This window comes from Anomaloglossus baeobatrachus, chromosome 6 (genome assembly GCF_048569485.1).
Source record: "Anomaloglossus baeobatrachus isolate aAnoBae1 chromosome 6, aAnoBae1.hap1, whole genome shotgun sequence".
Taxonomy (NCBI): Eukaryota; Metazoa; Chordata; class Amphibia; order Anura; family Aromobatidae; genus Anomaloglossus; species Anomaloglossus baeobatrachus.
In genome coordinates, this window is record NC_134358.1 from 170,677,736 (window position 1) to 170,701,951 (window position 24,216).

The 24,216-nt window shown below is 40.0% G+C and overlaps 1 protein-coding gene across 2 annotated transcripts in view; it reads right to left on the minus strand.

Annotated features, from left to right (window-relative positions):
• Positions 1-1,824: 1,824 nt before the first annotated feature.
• METTL4 (methyltransferase 4, N6-adenosine) overlaps positions 1,825-24,216 on the minus strand; it is a 233,147-nt gene continuing 210,755 nt past the window's right edge. The window contains exons 8-9 of one of the 2 annotated variants that reach the window (XM_075316385.1): positions 2,883-3,033; positions 1,825-2,428 (exon numbers count right to left, since the gene is read on the minus strand). In XM_075316385.1, coding sequence (XP_075172500.1) covers positions 2,888-3,033 — 146 coding nt within the window. In that variant the 3' untranslated portion in view covers positions 1,825-2,428; positions 2,883-2,887. Of the gene's footprint in view, positions 3,034-24,216 lie in introns of both variants that reach the window. The other variant, XM_075316384.1, reaches the window with a different exon arrangement.

The following is a 24,216-nucleotide window of genomic DNA, read 5'->3' on the forward strand; positions in this document are numbered from 1 at the left end:
TTGATAAACTTTGAATCTTTTGTAAAACATTGTTCTAGCGGCATATGTTTCAGTGTAACCAAATTAAAAATTGCTCAACAGATTAAATGATAAATTTGAGAGTTTAAATTAGCAATACAATTAAATAAGGTAACAAATTAATTGTAAGAAAATTTAATTAATGATGAAACAGACAAATAAAAGGTCATTATCCAGTTTATTTTCTCTTCTGTTAAAACATCTCAATTCTTAAAAACACAATTTAAGTGATTTACAAACATAAGGTATAAAAGATAATACAAAAGACACAAGAAATCTAGCAGTTCTTTTGGCGACAATACATACTATCCAGTTTGTGATCACATCCTATAGCAGTTGCAATCATATGACTGGCCACCAGAAGAATAGTTTCATAATTATTCACAATATTGTATGCTTTATTGTATTCTGGATGTTGTATTTTGCATTTAATATTGTCCCAAAATTCGTAGAAAACATTTAATAGCACTGTAATGGTACATTATACATTTTTATGACTGCTAAAAACTGAAAATGGCTTTATGGAATTGGCTACTTTAATTGGTTTTGCTATCCAGTCCTCACAGCCTATTAACATAATGGAGTGCTCTGGTACACAAAAATATTGGAGAAAAAAATAATACGAACATCGAAAACAGAAAATGTGTCCTGGCTCTGTCTGTCTGGCATCTGTTACTGCTAATCTGTGAATATCTTGAGAGTAGAATAAACAGGGTCTCGCCCCATCTAGTCTTTATCAGGACAAAACACGGAAACGTTTTACCAAACAAAGTTTCCGGAGTTTCCTCATTTTGTCCTATTATTTAAATTAATTATTGGTACCAATGATAAAATCTACTTTACTGCAATCATCCACATGCAGACTCAGCATGGAAATGGAATTTGTCACCAGATTTTTGCTACCTCATCTGGGAGTCGCATAACTTAGAGACAGAGACACTGATTCCAGTGATGTGTCACTTACTGAGCTGTTTGCTGTCATTTTGATAAAATCAATTTTTTTCTCTGCTGCAGATCTAGCAGTTATACAGAGCTCACGAATATGCTGGACTACCTGCAGCACACCAAGTAGTCCAGTAATGATAATCTACTGCTGAATAAACAGTGATTTTATCAAAACTACACCAAGCAGCTCAGTAAGTGACACATCGCTAGAATCCTGTTCTGTGCCCCTACATTGTGCTGCTCTCAGACTAGCTGGCAAAAACCTGGTGTCAGATTTCCCTTTAAATAGACACATTTTATATTATAGGCCTTGTAAAATTAATTATGCGTGCCCCCTACCCTGACATATATGTAAAAGCTTGTATTAAAGGGAACCTGTCACCAGATTTGGGGCCTATAAGCTGCGGCCACCATCAGTGGGCTCTTATATCCAGCATTATAACATGCTGTTTATAAGAGCCCAGGCCGCTGTGTAGAACATAAAAATCACTTTATAATACTTACCTAAATGGTCGCTGTGATGGAGTTGGGTCATATGGGAGTCTCCGTTCTCTGGTGCCGGCGTCTACGCTTTTGGCCATCTTTGTCCTCCTTCTGAAGCCTGTGTGCATGACGCGTCCTATGTCATAGACACTCGCCAGTCCTGAGCAGGTGCACTACAATACTTTAATCTGCCCGGCAGATCAAAGTGCACCTGCGCAGGACCTCAATGCCGGAGAGTGTGGACGACGTACGACGCGTCATGCACCCAGGGTTCATAAGAAGGACGACAAAGATGGCTGAAAGAGGAGGCTCCAGCACCGGAGAACGGAGACGCCCATATGACCCAACTCCACCGCAGCGACTATTTAGGTATTATAAAGTGATTTTTATGTTCTACACGGCGGCCTGGGCTCTTATATAGAGCATGATAGAATGCTGTATATAAGAGCCCGGTGGTGGTGGCCACAGCTTATAGTCACCAAATCTGGTGACAGGTTCCCTTTAATCAAAGTATAACATTTATTTTACTAAAACCTAATGTTATTCCTGTGTTATTCTTCCTGGAAAAATATGAATAAAATAACAGCTAGTCAAACTAACACTGACAGCACTGATTGGCTTCACTGACAACGAGCAAACGTAATACCCAATTTCGTGATTACTCATACTTTTTCCAGTATGAACAACAGAGGGACATCACAACAATTCTATACTATTGTATTTCCTGAGAACTCTGTTATTTTATGAGAACTGTAATTATGCAGTAAATCAGACTTATTATGAGGAGGAATGGTCGCCTCTGCTGATATTTACCCCAGCAAATTCACAAGGCATACAAACAATTAAAGATGGAAAACCGTTGTCTGGAATACAATGGCAGACACGAGCCGCTATTTGGTTACAGAGGATTATAAACACGGACTGCTGACAAGATCATTGTTTTCCTGAGATCTCTTCGCACATAATGTGTTATTCTTTCAACCTGTAAAGTGGAATGGGATGTGATAAATTTGTCATTAAATACACACGGGAAATCTATACTATTTGCAATATTACTGTGATGCCTATGTGGATTCGTGTTACAGGCACATATCAGACTATATATTCCCAATTTATTCTTTTGAAGATTTTTATTTATATTCTCTTAAAGTCTGGATATTTAACCTTTGGGCTGCCAGGAAACGATGCTGCGCTGCAGTAAATAAAGGGTTTGGACGCAATTTTCTTTTTCATTTCACAGGGAAGCTATTTGAAACTAACCAAAGAACAATCTGTTCATCTTAAGACAAAGGCATTCAGGTTGCACACAAAGAGTCACCCACGCCACGGATTTCTTATTGCAACATGTCCAATTCTATTTACACAGATCCCTAAGTGTGCTGTTGGTAATAAAAAGCCATTCTAATGTAGAAAAAACTCCTGTAAAGCTAATAGACCTGGGTCAGTTTGCAGTCTCAGGAGGAATGAAATAATCCATGTGCTGGAATTTGAGCACCTCATTGCCCCAGCTAGTCCATCCCGGCTGCAGGTTACGGGCAAACAGCTCTAAGTGTTCCACATCAGGCTTGACAAATTCTTTCAAAATCTCTATAAGAAACAGAAGAAACACAAAGAAGAAGACAGTGATGAAGAAGAAAAAAAAAATCAATCTTCTTTCAGCTACCGGGAGATGAAAAAGTGGAGTATTCCATTAAAAAGAAGACAGCAAATTAATTTCAAGGATTTCATCAACAGCCTATGCTATTTATAGGCAGGAAATCATTTGAAATAAGCGCCCTTGAGGTTGTGAACAATACAGTCAGAGGCTTCAATAGGTCTGATTTATCGGTTTTCATTTAGAGACAGGGAATGAGGATTTTACCGCCTACACAGGTGACTTTTCAATTCTTCAATAGAGTCATCATAGTACTACAGAGCAGGAGGTGACAATGCCCTAAATATTTCCTGAATGATAGGAACAAAACACCGCTGAAAAGGACAGAACAATTAGTACACGGAGATCAGGTTAAAAATCGGCGGACGAGGACTGTGACAGTAACACCTCATCACTAGCTGGGGATGTTACATGACTCTGGCCTGCCAGAAGTGTTCAATTTAAGGGCTTTCTAGCCTGATGTCTGGGGGCTCCAACAGGATTGTCCTGAAATCCTGAAATCATTTCATCTAATCTGTGTAAGTGCAGGATCACAGAGCCTTACTCTGTCAGGGCAGTCGTGTCACAATTTCATCTGCCAGTTGACCTTTGTAATGGAGAGAGATCAGATAAGTGATTCTTAACTACAGGTGAATTGCTGCTTGTGGTCAATGAGCCGTACTGACAGAATGTAATGTATTATATCCAAGACACTTTTTACTTAATCTTATTAAACCATCATTGCTCCAAGTAGGCACATAGAAACCGACTGTAATCATTGCACACGGCAGTTTTAACAGGATACGAGCTTTACCGTTCATAATACACACATACATCCAATCCATAACAGTGAAATTCCAACACCAAAAAGGAAAAGGCATGGAGTAATTGAAATCAGAGGATGGCTAGATGTGTTAATGATGTGTAAATTAATGAAAAAAACATTTTTCAAAACATCTCAAGTATGAGAGCCACATACAGAAATACCAGCACTTACACGTGTTGGCATGTCATCAATGGTTGTCTGAGGAATGCTCTGCAACTGTGAATGTACTTGGACAACCAGATCATCAAAATCCACTGCTGGCAGCTCTGTTTGCATTTACCAACCAATGACATCCTAAATGTGCTCAATAGTAAACAAGTTTGGAGATGCTGTAGGCCACAATAGTGAGTTTATGCTATGCAAGCTGCTCACAGTAGTACAAGCAACATGTGACCTGGCGTTTTCATGTTGAAAAATAATCGTATTATTGCTTTAATTACCAAATCAATGCAACATCGAGCTGTCAGTGTACCTGGAATGAAACGTGAGGGGACCAACTACCATACATTATTCAAACCGACACCATATTCTCAGGACTGGTGTGATGTTCCCTCCTGAAGGCCTCTTCTTGGCATTGCGCATGTGGTCTCCATACAAACTTCAGGCTATCGTCGCATCCAAGACAAAAGGGGAACTCATAGCTAAAGACTGCTCCATCCAGCTTCCAGTCTCCATCTGCAGACCACGAAGAGAATGCCATGAAGAAGCCTACTGTAAGAGAAGATGTGACACTGGTCCTACTAGGAAATTGTGGTTTGCGGTGGTAGAATATACAGATCTGGACCCATCTAATCTTCATTACAGGTCCACCAACTAGCTCATCGTTAGTGATTCCATTGAATGGTACAACCGTTTCTCCAATGCAAGCCCGCAATTTTCCTATGCTACTGTGAACAGTCTCTGTAGTATAAACATGCTACCATGGCCTACTGTGTCTCCGGATTTGTCTTCCATCAAGCACATCTGGGACGTCATTGGTCGGCAATTGCAAAGGAGCCTGTGAGAAGAGGATCTTGAGGATTTGTTCACCCAAGTGCTTTAAGCATGGTGCCTGAATGAGGACTAATTAGCAAATGTATGAAAAATGTCCTTTACTCTACAAAATAAAATCAGGAATTAAACCCTATGCAGAACAATAATGTTACAATACATCAAACGGTATAGAGCTGAACTTGAAGAATTTCATTTTTCATTTGTTTCAAGCATTATTTAAAAGACAGGGCATTTCGGTATGTTTAAGTCTGCAGAAAATGCTAACCTCTTCTCTCAGGTGCCTTGACTAAATCACTTTGTGGCTACAAATAAACTATATATCCAATGTCCAGATCACAAGCACTTCAACCACTTAATTACTATTTTTGTTCCTGTAAATGTAAGAGGCAATTTTAATAAATTATTTACAGATATCAGGGCCATCCTGCCCTTTGTTAATATGAGGTTAGGCTTTATGCAAGGCTATACTTTGCAAATCAGAGGAGGATTTGCTAAGCAGAGTCATCTGTACAATGTTGTTTGAAAAGGCTTGTTGCCATGGTTACAAAGTTTTCTAACTACAATGCACAGAGGAGATGCCAAAGTGTTCTGCGCATGCAAACGTCAGCTGTAACATGGCCTTGTTTCATACAAGTGCACTTTAAACTGAACAAAAAAAACAAATGTAAATAACAGTACACGCACCATGCATCTTGCATCCCCGAGCCCATGAACCCTGACAGTGTACTATGCGCACTATAGAATAATGATGGTTAGGCAGACAAAACTGTACATTTCATTCTACTCACAATGTTGATCCATAATACTCCTTAGTTTAAAAAGTTTGTCTTTTCTAACTTTTTTTATTTTAAAATTTACAACTTCACTTTTGTGAGCAATGCATTCTACGCAAACCATGACAGATCGGAGCAAACAATCCAGCTTCAAGGAGGAAATCTTAAATTACTAAACCTCATCTTTTATACGTTTAAATACATTAACCAAAAAAAACAAGATTCAAACATCGCAACTTTCTTAGTCTTGTACCAAGTCTTATATCAAAACCGAGAGCATTGCCTCCTTTAAAACTCTGTGCTTCAGAGTTACCAACACATAGGACAAGTGAGCTGGCCTACTCTATCATATGTATGCAAACATATTCCCCACAGGATATACCAATAGGGCTTGATAGAAAGTCTTCCCTCTATTTTAAGGGAAGTAACTCATTGGTCACCTCTTCGCCAGCCATTAAGAGTCGAATTGGAGATCGCTCAAAGCACAGTAGGGGACAATACAGAGTTGCTGTGCATCACATCGGTAATCAGCTGACTTCAGGTTCATGTCACCTAAGTAATGGAATAGTTGAATACTAATAAAAAAAAACAAAAACAATTTAAAAACAATCCCACTTTTCCCATCCTTTATTAAAAAAGTACTTAACTAGAGCAAAGTATTAAAAAAGACATAGTAAGTACAGCCTGAAAGTGCCAAGAATTGTATATGTGACCAACAACAAAAATTAATTCCACAAAAGATTGAACAACTTTTTATTTTCGCTTTTTACCTTCCCTTCTTCAAAAAGCCATAACTTTTTTTTTTTGGCACATATACTAAGAGATACGCTTTCGGGTGAAATTTCAGGATGATCCTTAAATGCTCTCTAAACTTTTCAGATGAACTTAAGGTGGCGTTACATGGTACAATATATCTAACGATATATCGTCGGGGTCACGGAATTCGTGACGCACATCCGGCATCGTTAGAGATGTCGTACCATGTGACACCTCCGAACGACTGTTAACGAGCAAAAATACTCACCTTATCGTTGCTCGTTGACACGTCGTTCATTTTCATAATGTCGTTCCTCCTTCTGCGCGCCGGTTGTTCGTCGTTCCCGGGGCAGCACACATCGCTACGTGTGACACCCCGGGAACGACGAACACAGCTTACCTGTGTCCCGCCGGCAATGAGGAAGGGAGGTGGGCGGGATGTTATGTCCCGCTCATCTCCGCCCCTCCGCTTCTATTGGGCGGCCGCTGTGTGACGTCGCTGTGACGCCGAACGTCCCTCCCCCTTTAGGAAGAGGATGTTCACCGCCACAGCGACGTCGCTAGGGAGATAAGTACGTGTGACAGGGGTTTAACGACTTTGTGCGCCACGGGCAATGAATTGCCCGTGATGCACAAACGACGGGGCGGGTGCGACCGCTCATGCGTTCACAATATATATCATCCCGTGTAACGCCGCCTTTAATGTGACCTTCTCTAATCTTTTGAATGCACATGTCCAACTGTTCAGTGTTTCAGTATGTTTTGTACAACTTGTTGTTCTCTAACAAGGAACTTAATGGCAAAATTCACAACAGGTGATTGATCCATGAAAAGCCCAATAAATTTCGAGGTTCAAGTAGAATTGGTATTTAAACAGTCCTCCTCATCATGCTGTTCACATTTTTACATTATGAGACCAAGATGACACCTAACATGAGATCAACAGTACCTCACCATTGCAAGGCTTCAAGCAGGATTTTCTCAGATGGAAGTGGCCACTGAGCTTAGAACGTCACAGAGTGTCATCAGCAGGTTGCAACAAAGATCGAAAGAGACTAAAAGAGTCACAAAAAAGGCATAGAAGTGGAAGTCCTTTGGTCACATCCCACCCTGATGACTGCTTCATTGTGAACAATGGCCTTCGGAACCAGATGACATATCCCAAACAACTCAAGACAGATTTAAGGGAGGTGAGAGGCACCCAAGTGTCATGTTAGATCATTCAAAACCATTTACATCAGTGTGATCTGCGTGATAAATGACCTGCAAGGTTACCTGACCACATCACCAGGCACAAGCTTCATCGTCTTCCTAGACAAAGGACTATTGGTCCTCAGTGCTGTTCACTGAGAAAAGTTGATTCACGCTGAGCAGAAATGATGGCCACTAACAATATTGGAGACGACTAGGGAGTGCTATGCATCAGCCACTGTTGTCACCACATGAGCCTTTGCTGATGGTGGTTATACAGTGTATGCAGGTGTATCCAGTCAATACAGAACTGCCCTACACTTTGTGAATAACAAGCCTTGTGAATGACAAGCCTCTATTACGTGAATAACATCATTAATCAAGTCATTCTGCCTTTGCATAAACAACACAGGCCTTATTGCATCTTCATGGACAACAATGCTCCAGCTCATTGAGGTTGCATCATTAGGGAACGACTACTGGAGACTGGGGTACCTCAAAAATGGAGCTGCACTGTCTCCAGACCTGAATCCCAAAGAAAACCTATGAGATCAGCCGAGAAACAGTGTAAAGGCTCATAACTCTGAAACATCGTTGTCAAACTCTAATCGATGTTTAAGGCCAAAAGACATGTTATTGAGACATTGAACTTTTACATTTTACATAAATTTCACCCAAAAGCGAAGAATCAATAACTTTTTCTGAGTAGTGAATAAATAGGCTCTTTTTTTTGCTCGGCATGTTGTAGCTTTGAATGACAAAATTAATTTTATGATACTTTATGACCTGTCGGCTGCTACAGTGTTTGATGTAGCAAGCCGGAGGTCACAACTCAATAGACTTCTATGAGAGCCTCGTTCTGGCTCTCACAGACTTGTATTGAGAGCTTGTGATGTAACTTCGGACCTGCTGCCAGTTGATAGTTACAGTAACAACATGGTGCCACGGGACTGGAGAGAGGACAAAAAAAAAAAAAAAAGGTGAAAATGCTGAAAGGAAAATATAAGACCTGGAGCAGGAAACTCTGAATTAAGCACCACTCCAGTGCTGAAAATAAAAATATACAAACCACTTGAGTGGTGTTTTAATTTTATTTTGGAGATCAGCATGATTATGGGGAGACCAAATTTATGAAGTTCTATTTATGTTTTATTCCATTTATACAAGTATTTTGGGGTTTTTTTTGTTTGTTTGTTTTTTTTAAATCAGTAGTTTTTTTGTGTAGCCATATTCTGACAGTCATGAAAGTTATAAGTAACATTTTTCTGTCAACAGAGCTGTATGATAGCTATTTTTACAAAAGAAGTATTCATTAATACTATCTTTGGCAACATATGACATTTTGATCACTTTATTTCATTTTTTGTAGGAGAGTGGAAGGTAGAAAAAAACACTGCAGTTATGCATTATCTCTATTTTTTCTCTTGCATTCTCCATTAGAACTAAACATGTAGTTTTAGAATAGAAAATGCTCATATTATAATATTTTTGGACCTATTTAAAAAAAAAAAAAAAAAAAAAAAGAAGAACAACACGTTTTTAGTTTTGTTCTTTTTAACATATTCTAAGAAACAATTTTTTTATTTTTTTTTGTTTGCCAAGCTGAGTGAGGGCTTGTTAATTGTATAACAAGCTGTAGTTTTTTGTTGGTATCGTTTCAGGGGTCTATAAATCTTTTTTGCTTAATTTTTATTTCATTTTATATGTGGCGTTATAAACTGAAATTCTGGATTTTTTTTTTCAGTTCATAGTGCAGGATAATATAGATATATTTGTATTTTAATTGTCAATACATACACTTAACAAAAATATAAATACTGTACAACACTTGTTTTTGCTCCCATTATTCATGAGCTGAACTAATATCAAAGACTATTTCTGTGTACACAAAAGACCTTTTTTTCTCATCAAATATTGTTCACATATTTCCCTTTGCTGAGAAAATCCATCCACCTCACAGGTGTGGCATTTCAAGATACTGATTAAACAGCATGACTATTTCACAGGTGTGCCTTAGCTTAGGCCACTCTAAAATGTGCAGTTTTATCACACAGCACAATGCCACAGATGTCGCAAGTTTGAGGGAGCGTGCAATTGGCATGCTGACTGCAGGAATGTCCACCAGAACTGTTGTCTGTGAATTAAATGTTAAATTTTTTTACCATAAGCTGTCTCCAAAGGCGTTTCAGAGAATTTGACAGTACATTCAACTGGCCTCACAGGCGCAGACCACAAGTAACCACAATAGCCCAGGACCTGCACATCCAGCATCTTAACCCCCAAGATCATCTGAGACCAGCCACCAGGACAGCTGCAGCAACAATTAGTTGGCATAACCAAAGAATTTCTGCACAAACTGTTAGAAGCCATCTCAGGGAAGCTTATCTGCATGCTTTTCGGCCTCATCTGGGTCTCCACCTGACTGTAGTTCGTCATCGTAACAGAATGCACACATTCGATGACATCTGGCACGGTAAACAGGTGTTTCATTCACAGATGAATCCTGGTTTTCACTCTACAAGGCAGATGGCAGACTGCAAATATGGCATTGTGTGGATGAGCGGATTGCTGATGTCAATGTAGTGAAATGAATGGTTCATGGTGGCGGTGGGGTTACAGTATGGGCAGGCATTTATTATGGATTATGGTCTACAAACACAGGTGCATTTTATTGATGCCATTGTGAATAAACAGATACCATGAACAGATCCTGAATCCCATTGTTGTGACATTCATTCATGACCATCACCTCATGTTGCAGCATAATAATACAGGGCCCCATGTTGCAATGATCTGTACACAATTCCTGGAAACTGACAACATCCCAGTTCTTGCATGGCCAGCATTCCCATGGGACAGGTCACCCATTGTGCATGCTTGGGATACTTTCGATCGACGTATGCAACACCGTGCTCAAGTTCCTGCCAATATCCAGGAACTTCGCACAACCATTGAAGAGGAGTGACCATCAATCCACAGGCCCCAATTAACAACCTGATCAACTATGTGAAGGGGTTTTGTTGCTGTGCGGGAGGTAAATGGTGGTCACACAAGATACTGACCATTTTTTCTTACCCTTCCATGCCCACCCAATACTTTAAAACTACACATTTTATGGTGGCCTTTTATTGTGGCCAGCCTAAGTCACACCTGTGCAATAAACATGCTGTCTAACCAGCGTCTTGATATACCACATGTGCAAAGTGGATGGATTATCTCGGCAAAGGAGAAGTGCTTAGTAACACAGATTTAGACAAATTTGTGAATATTTGAGAGAAAAGGGCCTGTTGTGCAGATAGAAAAAGCTTTAGATCTTTGAGTTCAGCTAATGAAAAATGGAAGCAAAAACAAAAGTGTTGTGTTTATATTTTTGTTCAGTGTATATAGTGATACCAGATGTGAGTCTTTTAAGGGCATTTGTTTTAAACAACTTTTTATTCTGAAACATGGCACTTTTTACTTTTATTTTAAATGCAAATCAAATTTTAAAAATATAGTTCCTAAAACGGTAATGTGAAATCATGAACCTTTGATTGCATAAATAATGCTCTATACTACTACTCTAGCACTGAGCATTATATGCAAAGGCTGCCAAATAGATTGAGCATCTTGCAAAATTTTTTAGTCTTTGAGCCCACCATGGGTCAAACAATTGCTATAGAAGCCATTGGTTTTACATGATCGTGCTACGATCATGGAAAACCTGTCACCGGATGTTTATAATACTCACCTAACGGTCGGTGCGGAGCAGACTAATCGGATGGGCGTCTTCATTCTCCGGGTACCACGCCTCCTCTTTTGGCCATCTTTGTCCTCCTTTTGAAGCTAGTGTGGATGACAAATTATGTCATCTACACTAGCCGACAGTGAGGTTCTGCGCAGGCGCACTTTGATCTCCCCTGCTCATAGCAGATCAAAGTGCACCTGCACAGGACCTCACTGTCGGCTAGTGTAGATGACGTAGACGCGTCATCCACACTAGATTCAGAAGGAGGACAAAGATGGCCGAAAGAGGAGGCGCGGGACCCAGAGAACGGAGACGCCCATCCGACCAGTCTGCTCTGCACCGACCATTAGGTAAGTATTATGAACATCCGGTGACAGGTTCTCTTTAATATATACTTCCCAGTGAACTACTAAAATCTGATAATATAGCTAATGTAGCCTAAGATATGAATAACACTTTTTTAAGTTCCGAATAAGTTGTGAAATTCAAAAGTCATAATTAAAAAAACACAAAAACCTAACATTATCCTGCAAAATTGGACATACTCTGTAACATAGTATAACAGCATACACACTTCGCAGACCTCTCCAGTCGTGGAATCGTTCCCATTCTCCATTCTCACCTATTATTAGCAATTTAGAACGGAAGATCTATTCAGTATTATACTTCGCAAGAGACTTTTGTCTTTTATTGTAACACTATAGGTTTACTGCTTTGCTTTTAAACTAAGAAACGAGAATATTCTATTTAATGGCCGTTCTGACAGGAAATAAGTAAAATAAAGTGTCTGTGCCTTTTGTACAGTTCTGAATTCATCATAGATTAGTGTGATTTTGTTAAGGAGAACTCTGATGCATTTCATCCAGATAGAGACAGAATGAGAAAATCCCCAAAAGAGTTCTTTAGTTATTTGTCCATATTCAGCAAGCAAATGATGAAACAGGGGAGATGTATAATAGCCCCAATGCTTTACATGTCTATAAATACAAAATCCAGGAAATACACCTCTTTGCATATTTTATCTCTCTTGCTTATTTTCCAGTATCCTCAGCCAACAGTAAAAACATGTCAAGATTAATTGAAAAGACTATTTCAAAATAAGAACATTTCATGAAAGCCCAAGTCTGAAGCGACAAGAAAAAAATTTACAGACTATAAAAAATAGCTAAAATAATAAGAATAACATGTTATTAAGCCACATTATGGTTTGTGTAGCTGACACAGTGGGTCATCTCCAGGTCCATTCCATTAATTGAATAGTAGCAATCCTACCGGCCCTGTTCACGGAATGACCAGCTAAGCCAACAGTTACCTTTGCAAGGGCACGTGCTCATGCAGAATAGATTTACAGCTGTGGATGGAACAAACAAAAAGGAGGATGCACAGATAGCACCATTGGCATAAAAATGGGCCAGTAACTTACTGGAATCTGTAGCAAAACAAAACAAGCAAAAGCCACATGGACAAATTAGTTACGATATAGGAAAAGGGAAATAACAGTTCAGGGTAAAGTCATCCTTTGGAAAATGTGAGTGGTAAAATTATATATATTATATATATATATATTAGATATTTGTTTTATGGTATGGGTCAATAAGATTGCAGTTATATACAATTTTAAACCCCTAAATGCCGAGATCGATACGAATTGCAACACTTAAGAGGTAACTCCTTCTCCCATCCAATTGACACACTTGCAACATCATTGTGAGGGCCTGATCATTGCAATGGCAACCAGAGGTGACCTTGATGACTATGGCAAGCCTATTAGAGTATGCCAGGAACATGGTCTATAAGGCTTCTGTCAGTGCAGTACTGACAGGTATAAATTTATTCCAATGTTACTAAATTGAAATGCATATCAGCGATCAAGAGTACTGAAGGCTAAAGATCTATGGAAGGACTAAGTAAAAAAAAGTTTAAAAAAACAATGTAAAAAAAAAAAAATGGAAAACTATCTAAAAGATTAAAAAAAAAATAATCACAAAATAAAGAGAACAAGTGAAACAAATTCTACCAATAAATACATGTACTTGTGTACAAACAAAAAAGTACACATTTGGTATCGAGACGTCCGTAACAGTCCGACATATATAGAAATGTCCCAATTTATCCCCTTTAGTGAGCACCACAAAAAAAAAAAATATCTGGAAAAATATATGCTTTTTCATAAAACTGCTAAACAAAAAGTGGAATAAAATGAAATTTAAAACACAAATGTAAATAAAAATGGTATTGCTAAAAATGTCATCTTATCATGCAAGAAACAACCCACCAAACCGTTCCACCATCAAAAAATAAAAATGTTATTTTTTCTATAAAATAGTTTCTATTGTGCAAAAAATAAAAAAATATAAATATGGTATCGCTGTAATCACACTGGCTTAAAGCTGTCTTATTTTTACCACAAGCAGAACGCTTTGAAACAAACAATTCTTGATTTAGGTTCATTCTGCCTTCTAAATATAATAATCGTTATTTTTATATAGCGATAACATATTCCACAGCACTTTACATACATTATCATCACTGTCCCCATTGGGGCTCACAATCTAAATTCCCTACCACTATGTCTTTGAAGTTTTGGAGAAAACTGGAGAATCCGGAGGAAACCCATGCAAACACGGGGAGAACACACAAACTACTTGTAGATGTTGTCCTTGGTGGGATTTGAACCCAGGACCCCAGCGCTGAAAGACTGCAGTGCTAATCACTAAGCCACCATGGTCAGAATAGAAAACGATTAAAAACATTGGGTGTTCAAAAATGGTACAAATAAAAACATCAACTAGTTCAGCAAAAAACAAGCCTTCCCATGGCTCTTTCAACAGGAATACAGAAAAATTCTAGCTCTCAAACTATGGCAGTGGAAAAACCTTTTTAGTTATAAAAAAAAAAAAAAAAAAAAAAAAAAAAGGCATTTCTTAGTGTGAGATATCAGACGAACATAAAAAAAAAACTATATAAATCTGGTATTGCTGTAATTGCACCAATCAAAAGAATAAGCACAAAATTCCTTAGTATAATATGTTTCCAAAGTGTCTTCTTCAGGAGAGGTGAAGACCTCCTGAAGAAAACGCTTTTGAAACATGTTGGGGTGGCGGGTCTGGTGGTCAGTTTATTCCTATACAGTAAAGGCCGCTTTACACGCTGCGATATCGGTACCGATATCGCTAGCGTGGGTACCCGCCCCCATCTGTTGTGCGACACGGGCAAATCGCTGCCCGTGCCACACAACATCGCCCAGACCCGTCACACATACTTATCTGCCCGGCGACGTCGCTGTGACCAGCGAACCGCCTCCTTTCTAAGGGGGCGGTTCGTTCAGCGTCACAGCGACGTCACAGCTGCGTCACTGAACCAACGCCCAATAGAAGCGGAGGGGGGCGGAAATGAGCGGGACGTAACATCCCACTCACCTCCTTCCTTCCGCATAGCGGCCGGGAGGCAGGTAAGGAGAGGTTCCTCATTCCTGCGGTGTCACACGAGCGATGTGTGCTGCCGCAGGAACGAGGAACAACTTCGTTACTGCTGCAGTAACGATTTTTGAGAATGGACCCCCATGTCACCGATGAGCGATTTTGCACGTTTTTGCAACGATGCAAAATCGCTCATAGGTGTCACACGCAACGGCATCGCTAATGTGGCCGGATGTGCGTCACCAATTCCGTGACCCCAACAAGTTTGCATTAGCGATGTCGCAGAGAGTAAAGCCCTCTTTAGTGTTAGTTTGTTTTGTTTCAAACATGCACTATGCACTTTTGATCTGGTTTCAATTACTATTAGGCTAAGACCCCACTTTGCGTTCACCTGCTTGCAGTTCTAAACGCACGTTTTGGGCTTAATTGATTTGACCAAAGTTGCCTTTTTCAGAAATTTAGAGCTGAAAATGCATGCGTATTTACCGCATTTTAGATGCGTTTTCAGCGCTTTTTCCCTGCTTTTTCACCTGCGTTTTGACAGATGCGTTTTGAACATCAAGACACTGCTAAATAAAGTTTAATCTGTCAAACACAATGAAAAAAAGAGAAAAAAAAGGAACACAGATTTTTAGAAAGAAAATAGAAATATTGAATAAAATTATAGCGGTAATATACTATTTATTGCAAAAATAGCAATAGATTATAATTTTTTTTAATTTAATTGTCGGACTATGTGTGTTTGTAAAGGCCCTGTCACACACACAGATAAATCTGCGGCAGATCTGTGGTTGCAGTGAAATTGTGGACAATCAGTGTCAGGTTTGTGGCTGTGTACAAATGGAACAATATGTCCACAATTTCACTGCAACCACAGATCTGCCAAAGATTTATCTCTGTGTGTGACGGGCCCTTAGAGGGACATATGAAATAATTATTTTAATGTCCAAAAAGCATGCATTTTGGTAGTCCAATACGCATGTTTTCTGCATATAAAAAGCAGGTAAAACGCAAGAATCTGAAGGAATCTTGGTTTTTGCCATTTCTCATTGACTTCAATGTTCGTAAAATGAACCCAAAATAGCAAAAACAATTGATATGCTGCTTCTTTGAACGCATGTTTTTTGCCACAAAATATGCAAATTAAACGCAGCATTTAGAAACGCAAAGTGGGGTCTAGAAATCCCCATGTTCCATAGACTTTGCTGTGAAATCAAAACGCATGACTTTTGGCATGAAAAAGGTGCTTCTCAAAACGGACCTAAAAAGCAGCTGAAACGCAAAGTGCGGTCTTAGCCTTAATATAGCACTGACTATCTTTCTTATCAAGATTAATTTGCACTTTGCACTTTTTTTTTCTCTTGATATTATCATTATAACTATATATATATATATATATATATATATATATATATATATATATATATATATATATATATACTTACTTTCTAGGAATTTATATCAAACTATATGTATTTTTCTACACCATTACTGTACTTTTTGTATAATGGATGGTGTCTAACATGTGTATGTAATTTATTTGATTAATTTCCATAAGATCATGGCTCTTTAATAGCAGCATTTTTGTATTGAACACTTTTTAATTCTTTCTAATAAAAATTATTTTTTAGCCAAATACTTAGGTTTCTATGTGTGTTATTCAACCTAAAGAATAAATGCTTCAATGGAAGATTCCCTATAATGAGGGATTTGGAGCACACTGTTCACACTGTCTGGCTTATCCAGCAGTGTCCCTCTTTTTAGATGTGCACAAAAGCGCAGTTAGACACAGGTTTGTGCACCTCTGAAAAGCTGACCACCACTAAACAGATAGTCTGGAGTAACACAATCTGCCCCATTAGTGAATTAATCTGTTGAGGGCTTCAACTAAATCACGCAGTTCAGATATTTAGATGGAAATACTGATGTAAGTGCTCAGATTAGAGCACTGGATACACATGAACTGATATATATATATATATATATATATATAAATAATAATAATAATAAAAAAAAAAAAGATTCTTTACCCCAAAATGCCACCAATAAAGGTTCAACTCAACCCACAAAGAAAAAGGTCCCAACTTGGGTCTGTCAGAATTATAGGGGCTGTCCAAGTTACTGGTAGCACAAAGGCTCTGGAAAAAAACATGGCTTCCACCAAAAGAAATGTAGCAAAATCTGCGCTTCTAAATTCAAATGCCTTCCCCCCTTCTCAGCACCATAATTTGCCTAAACCACAGTTCGCATCCATTGACATTAACGTACTGACGAAACCAACGTACAGGTACGTGGCTGCAAAACCACAAGCTGGGCAAAAATAGTGGACGCTACAATGTATTTGGTACTACAATGCCTGATTTGCGATTTCCACACTGCAACTTCCACTGCAGTTTTGTTTTTGCAAAACGCCCATAGCGTAAAAATAGTCACTACACCCATAGATGAATTCCCAGAGCAGTGTGAACTTTAATAAGAGGACACTTGCAATATTTAGGCACATCAGGGGCTCTGCAAATGGGGTTTGCAAACTAGTCTAGAAAAATCTGCGCCGCAAAAATCAAATAGTGCTCCTTCATTTCCCAGCTCTGCCATATGGCCAAATAATACTGTACAGCCTTATATGCCACATTCCGTAGAAATTATGTAAGAAATTTAGGAGCCTTTAAAAGACATTTCTTATTGTGAAAATAAAAAATCTGGGGCTAAAACAGTATTTTAGTGATAAAGATGCAATTATTGGTTCTTCGCCACAGAATGGTATAAAGATCTCTTTTAGAGCTGTGGTGTCAATATCTTTTTTTTTTTTTTTTTTTTTTAATCCAATCAATTTTTATTGTAGGAAGTTACATTACAAAAAGGAGAAATTCAGGTATCATTGGCAATAATACACAAAGAGGACAACGCTGTAACATGTGGTAGTATCCTCTTTGATTATGATTCACATTTCCTGTCACACCACCACCAATCATGTCTGATGCAAGTTGCAACTTTTTTAGGTTAATCAATACCCAATACGTATAGAGTCAACCTACCAATTTACTCTTTAATCCTCAAAATGAGGGATCCAAACAACCAGAACCAGAGAGTAAGAAAGGAAGATAAGAAAAGGGAGGGGAGAGAGAGGTGGGGGAGATGGGCAGATGGGGAGAACCATGGATGGTTGCAAGGAAGCAACCAGGGAGGGGGAGGGGGGAGGGAGGAAATTGGATGGCGTTTCGGGGTAGCCCGAGCAGTAACAACAACAGAGATTTAAACACCTTGAATATTGACATGTGGTATGGGTGAACTCCCTGCGTAACACACTCTTTGACCCTATTTGACCCGTTTTTAATTATCAACAGTTTGCCCTGGAAACAGATGCCTGACAGGGGATGCATATACAGAGTTTAGCCACGTGTTCCAAATCTGAAGTATTTTGTTTTTGGCGCGGATGGAGTGAGCCAGACAGAACTCGTATTGGCATTGGAGATTAATTCGGTTATATAGTTCAACTAATGTAGGCGTCTTTGGGGATTTCCAGTGCAAACTTATGCAATATCTGGCAGCTACTAGAATGTGAACTAATAAACCCCTGGATTCCCAAGAGAACTCCTCTATACCCACGTTTAGCACTGCCAGAGCCGGATTCGGATTAATACGATTGCCTGTCAGCTCACCCATCAGGCCAAACACCTCCAACCAGAACGAGAAAACCTTGGGACAAGCCCACCAGCAGTGACCAAGAGTACCCCTTTGGAGGCAGCCCTTCCAACAATGTGGCGAATAATTTGGGAGGAACTGTGCTAAGTTGGCTGGGGACAGATACCATCGCAGGTGTACTTTTTTCAGTTGCTCCAGATGATTTATACACTTGGAATATTTTTGGAGATTTGCTGATGCCGAGTGCCAGTTGGAAGGGGAGGTAGAGACACTCAACTCCATGTCCCATTTATTCATATAAGGAGATTTTTGCTCTTCGGGGGGGTTGTTGAGCCATTTGTATGTCGAGGAGATACCTTTGGATTTAATTATCTTTTTAAATACCAAAGCCTTTGTTGTAGGTAACAGAGGCTTTGACTTTGGAGGAAATTTAGAGGCCAGAAAATGACTAATTTGGATGTGTTGATAGAAACAGCCCTTTAAAGAGGGGTGTTCCCGTACTATTTCATTAAAGGGGTTAACACCCATATCAGAGTATAGATCCGCCAGCACTGTAATGCCCGATCCCTCCCACCTGGCCAGATTCAAAAAGGGGATTTGAGATTCCAACGACTTGAGGGAAATCTCTGAAAGAGGAATCTGAATCTTATGAATCAAGTCATTTTGCCAGACCTCCAGGGAGGCTGACATGGTGGGAACACACGGGGAGAACCGTGAACGGCTCAAATATTCTGCTTCCATCATTCTTCTGACCGAGCCCTGGCGGGACAGGAAATTTTCAATCTGAGCCCATCTATGTGAATTACCTGGACGCCACCATTCCTTTAGTGATTCAATTAGTAAGGCTTTATAATATGCCGATATGTTTGGGGTGCCCAATCCCCCTAAGTCATATGGGGGGTATAACACTTTACCTGCGACCCTAGCCCTTTTATTACCCCAGGCAAATTTGTTAGTCAATGATTGAAGTTTCATCAGGGTTTTGTGAGAAATTTTGATGGGAAGGCATCTGAGCACATACCCAAAATATTGTAAGAAAACCATTTTAAAAGGACTGTATCCTGGCCATCCAGGACAATGATATTTTTTCATACCTTCCCAATTCCTTTTCTAAATTTTGGATCAGAGGTTCCAAATTTTCTTTAATTAACATCTGCGGTGGTGTCAGCTTAATACCCAAATAAGGTATCCCCCTGTCGCACCATTTGAATTGAAAGGCCCCCTCCAGCGCACTCCTGGCCTCCACCGGTACATTAAACGGCAGTATCAAAGACTTTGCCGCATTAAGCTTATAATACGACACTTTAGAAAAGTTTGATAATGTGTTCACCACTGCTGGAATCGACACTGCAAGGTTAGAACAGGAAATTATCACATCGTCTGCGTATAAACCAAGTTTATGTTCAAATTCCCCAACTCTTATACCAGAAATGGCTATGTTTTTTCGTATAGCTTCCGCCAGAGGTTCTACCACTAAAGCAAAAATAGCGGGAGACAATGGACACCCCTGGCAGGTGCCATTACTTATTTGAAATTTAGATGACAGAAACCCCGATGCCAACACTGACGCATTTGGGTAAGAGTAGAGGGCTAGAATGGATGACTTGATTTTCCCCAAGAACCCGAATTTTGTTAGAACTCTCTCCAGGTATCCCCAGTGCACCCTGTCAAAGGCTTTTTCAGCATCAAGAGACAGGAATGCACTGGGTTCACCCGATATCTCCACCAGTCCAATCAAGTCAAGCACCGTCTGGTGCCATCCTTAGATTGCCTCCCTGTCACAAACCCAACTTGGTCTGGAGCCACTAAGGTCGGGATCACTTTATGGAGTCTATCTGCCACTAGTTTGGCATAAATTTTAACATCACAATTTAGGAGTGAAATGGGCCTAAAATTACCCGGGGTGTCTGCAGGTTTCCCTGGCTTTGGTAGCGTGATAATTATCGCTTCTAAGTTGTCTGGGGAAATTGACCCTTTATTTTGCCAAAAATTGAAGGTTTTTGACATAAAGGGGGACAGAGTGGATGTAAATTGTTTGTAATATTCGTATGGCAGCCCATCGGGGCCCGGGGCAGAGTTAGACTTAGTCATTTTGATGGCACCTAGGATTTCATGTGTAGTAAAGGGAAGATTAAGTTCCTCTAATTGCTCATCTGAGACCCGGGGAAGATCCAGGGTGTCTAGGAAACCCTGTATATCCACTTGAGTCGGCTGTGACGTATTGGAATCATATTTTAGATTATACAGGGCCTCATAGTATTTCGCAAATGCTTCTGCTATTTCAATGGGATGTCTAGTGATTGTTCCGTTCGGGTCCCTCAGGAATTCTATTTTAGATTGGATCTCACGTTTTTTCGTCCTTCTTGCCAATAAGGACCCCGCTCTAACCCCCATAGCATAAAATGTCGATCTATTTTTTTTAAGATTATGTTCGTATTTTTGCAGGAGTAGGGATCTTAATTGGAATCTATGGGTTACAATTTCTTTAGTCAAGTTAGGGGATGGTTTGGCTTTATTCAGGGATTCAAGGTGATGAATACGGGTTAATATATATTTAATATCTGCGTCTTTTTTCCGTTTTTGGATGGAGGCTATTTTTATGAGCTGCCCTCTGACTACGGCTTTATGAGCAGCCCACAGGGTCTCGTCAGAAATTTCCCCATTATTATTAAGTTTAAAATATTCTGTTAACACTGACTCTACTTCATCATGTACCTTCTGCCTACCAAGCAAGCTGGTATTCAGTCTCCACCTAGGGGAATTTTGAACATTAAAGCTACCCTGAACAGACAAAGAGATCGGCGCATGATCTGTCCAAGTAATTAAACCAATATCAGCTGCCACACAATTACTTATAGATTTGCTGTCGACCAAAAAAAAATCAATTCTACTGTATGAGCGATGCCTGGAAGAGAAGAATGTATAGTCTCTTTCTGATGCGTGCAAATATCTCCAGATGTCATGAAAATGGAATTCATTGATGAGATGCTTAAGTTCCTTAGCATGTGGGATGCTGGTGTTGGAGCAATCCATGGAGCGTATTACAGGTATATTATAGTCTCCACAGATGATTTCCACCCCTGTGGCAGTATCTTTGAATGCTTGGAAAAATTTCCTAGCAAAGGTTAATTGTGATGAATTTGGGGAGTAGACCGTTGCCAAGATATAAGGGACGCTGTTGATATAACAAGACAAAATAATATATCTTCCATCCGCTCCATAACTGACCTTTATCAATTTAAAGGCCACTGAGTTCTTTATTAAAATGGCCACTCCTCCTCTTTTTTTTGAGTCATTAGCAAAAAAGGTGTGTTGGAAACTTGGATGAAGTAGCCGTTTATTATCTGTGGAAAGAAGGTGGGTATCCTGAATGCACAATATATCACAGTTAGATGCCTTCACCTCTCTCCACATCATTGACCTTTTTGCTGGGGAGTTGAGTCCGTTCACATTAATAGACAATATCTTAATTCTCATATTGGAGCCGCAGGGGGGTTTGAATTCCTAGGAACGCCATCAGGGATGAGAGGGGCTAGACCAGCAAGGAATTGAGAGAAATTTCCAGAAAAAATTAAGGAACATTTGTGAGAAGAGGAACAAAAACAAAAAAATTCCAACAACACCGGTTTGCCCTGAGTAGGGTGCACGGTGTATAACCGCTCGCCATAGGCGAGAACATCAGGGGGGCTGCGTGACATCCCGTGTCACAGGAGCAGGGGCAGCAGGTGCCATAAGCAGGAAGGAGTCCCAGCTAAGCTACTGACCATTCAGGGTTAATCCTGTCTGGAGGGCCTCTATGATTCTCCTGCCCACCAGGGTTTGGTGGGTGGGCTATTTCCCAGTCATCCAGCAATTTGCCCAGCTGAGGAGTATGACATATGTGAGTGCCTCCATCTTTGATAATTATCATCTTCACCGGAAAACCCCACTTGTACTTGATGTCTTGATCTCTAAGGAGTTTAGAAAGGTGGGCGAATTCTCTTCTTTTATTAAGAGTTGCAGCAGAAAGATCTGGGAAGATTTTTAGTCCCATGAAAGTGTCTGGCAGGGCTGGATTTCCCCTCAGTGTGTGAAGCACAGCTTCTTTTGTTTTATAGAAATGAAGTCTAGCCAGGACATCTTTAGGCAGAGCTGGATCTATGCCTTTGGCTTTAGGGACTCTATGAATCCTGTCCACTATCAGGTCTCTGGTGTCCCATCCAGGGAGTATAAGCTGCAGAAACTTGTGGAAGTATTCCTGGAGGTCTTTATCTGCTACTGATGAGGGAATCCCTCTGATTTTTAGGTTATTTCTTCGGGATCTGTCCTCTATATCACTGATTTTAAGTTTTAGTGCCTCCACCTCCTTTTCCAAAGCTGTGTTAGCATCTATCAGATTGTTATGTGATGTTGCAAATTCAGCCATTTTAGTTTCTACATGCTCTGTGCGATCACCTAGAGTCCTGATCTCTTCCTTCAGCTCTCTTACTATTTCTCTGAGATCAGCCTGCAAGGAAGCCCTCAGCGTTTTCAGCAGAGATTGCATTGTTTCCTCTGTCAGAGGAATGCCTGTGCAGCCTCTCAAGCAGCCTGTATCTCCTTGTGAGGAGTGGGAAGAAGCTGAGTGGGAAGCCATCTTGCTTGGTGAGGAGAGATCCCTATCTAGGGGGTAGAAGTCTGTCAGTTTGGCTGGAGTGCCAGTTTTTTTTAGGTCTCCCCTTAGGCATAGCTGGGGGCTGGGGTTACTCACACCTCCTGTAGCTGGTAATCCTGTTATCTGTGAGCTGATAAGAGCCGGTTTATCCTGCTGTCAGCACAGAGCTCTCCTTCAAGCAGCTGTCGCCATCAGCGTGCAGGCCACGCCCCCCGTGGTGTCAATATCCTCACTACATTAGTGGATGTATTCACTGAGAGGTGAAATTTGTAAAATGGGGTCACTTGTGGGGGATTTCTGCTGTTTTGGCTCCTAAGGGGCTCTGTCACTGTGACATGGCATCCGCAAACCATTCAGCAAATTCCGAAGTCCAATATGCTGCTCCTTCCCTTCTGAACTTTGCACTCTACCCCAAAAGTACTTCTCTATTATATGGAGGGTACTGGTACATTGTATTTTTTAAATTTAAACAGCTCAACGTTATAGAATTCTGTGATCACCTAAGAGTTTAAAATGCTCACTATACACCTAGATGAATTCTTCAAGAGGTATAGTTTCCAGAATGGGTTCACTTGTTGGGGGGTTTCTGCTGTTTTTGCATGTCAATGGATCTTCAAATGTGGCATGGCTTCCTCAATCTATTCCAGCTAAAATGGCACTCCAAAATCTGAATGGCACTCCTTCCCTTCCAAGCCCTGCTGTGTGCCCAAACAATAGTTTTCCACCACATATGGGGTATCCCTTTACTCAAAAGAATTACATTGCAACTTATATGGTCCACTTTCTCCTGTTACCCTTGCTAAAGGACAAAGATAAACCTTAAAGGATTTGAAATAAAAAGGGGACAAACACGGCGCCACTCTAAATATAGTAATTAAATTATATAAATATTGGTTAAAAAATGTGCATGAATTGCACTCACCTTATTTCAAACTAGATCAAACCAATAGATGCTTTAGGATCAATCTCCACAATCGCTGTCCAGATCTACCGCTCACCAGGATTCGATACACTGTGAGTCAAATCCTCCCAAGGATCACAGGAAACCGGTAAATAAGGTGCTTGAAAATCCTTCAAATCCAAAACGTTGGCACTGATCGCCCAATGTGTTGTAACAAGAAAATTTTATTTGGCTGCTAGCTTGGATTTGAAGGATTTTCAAGCACCTTAATTTTTC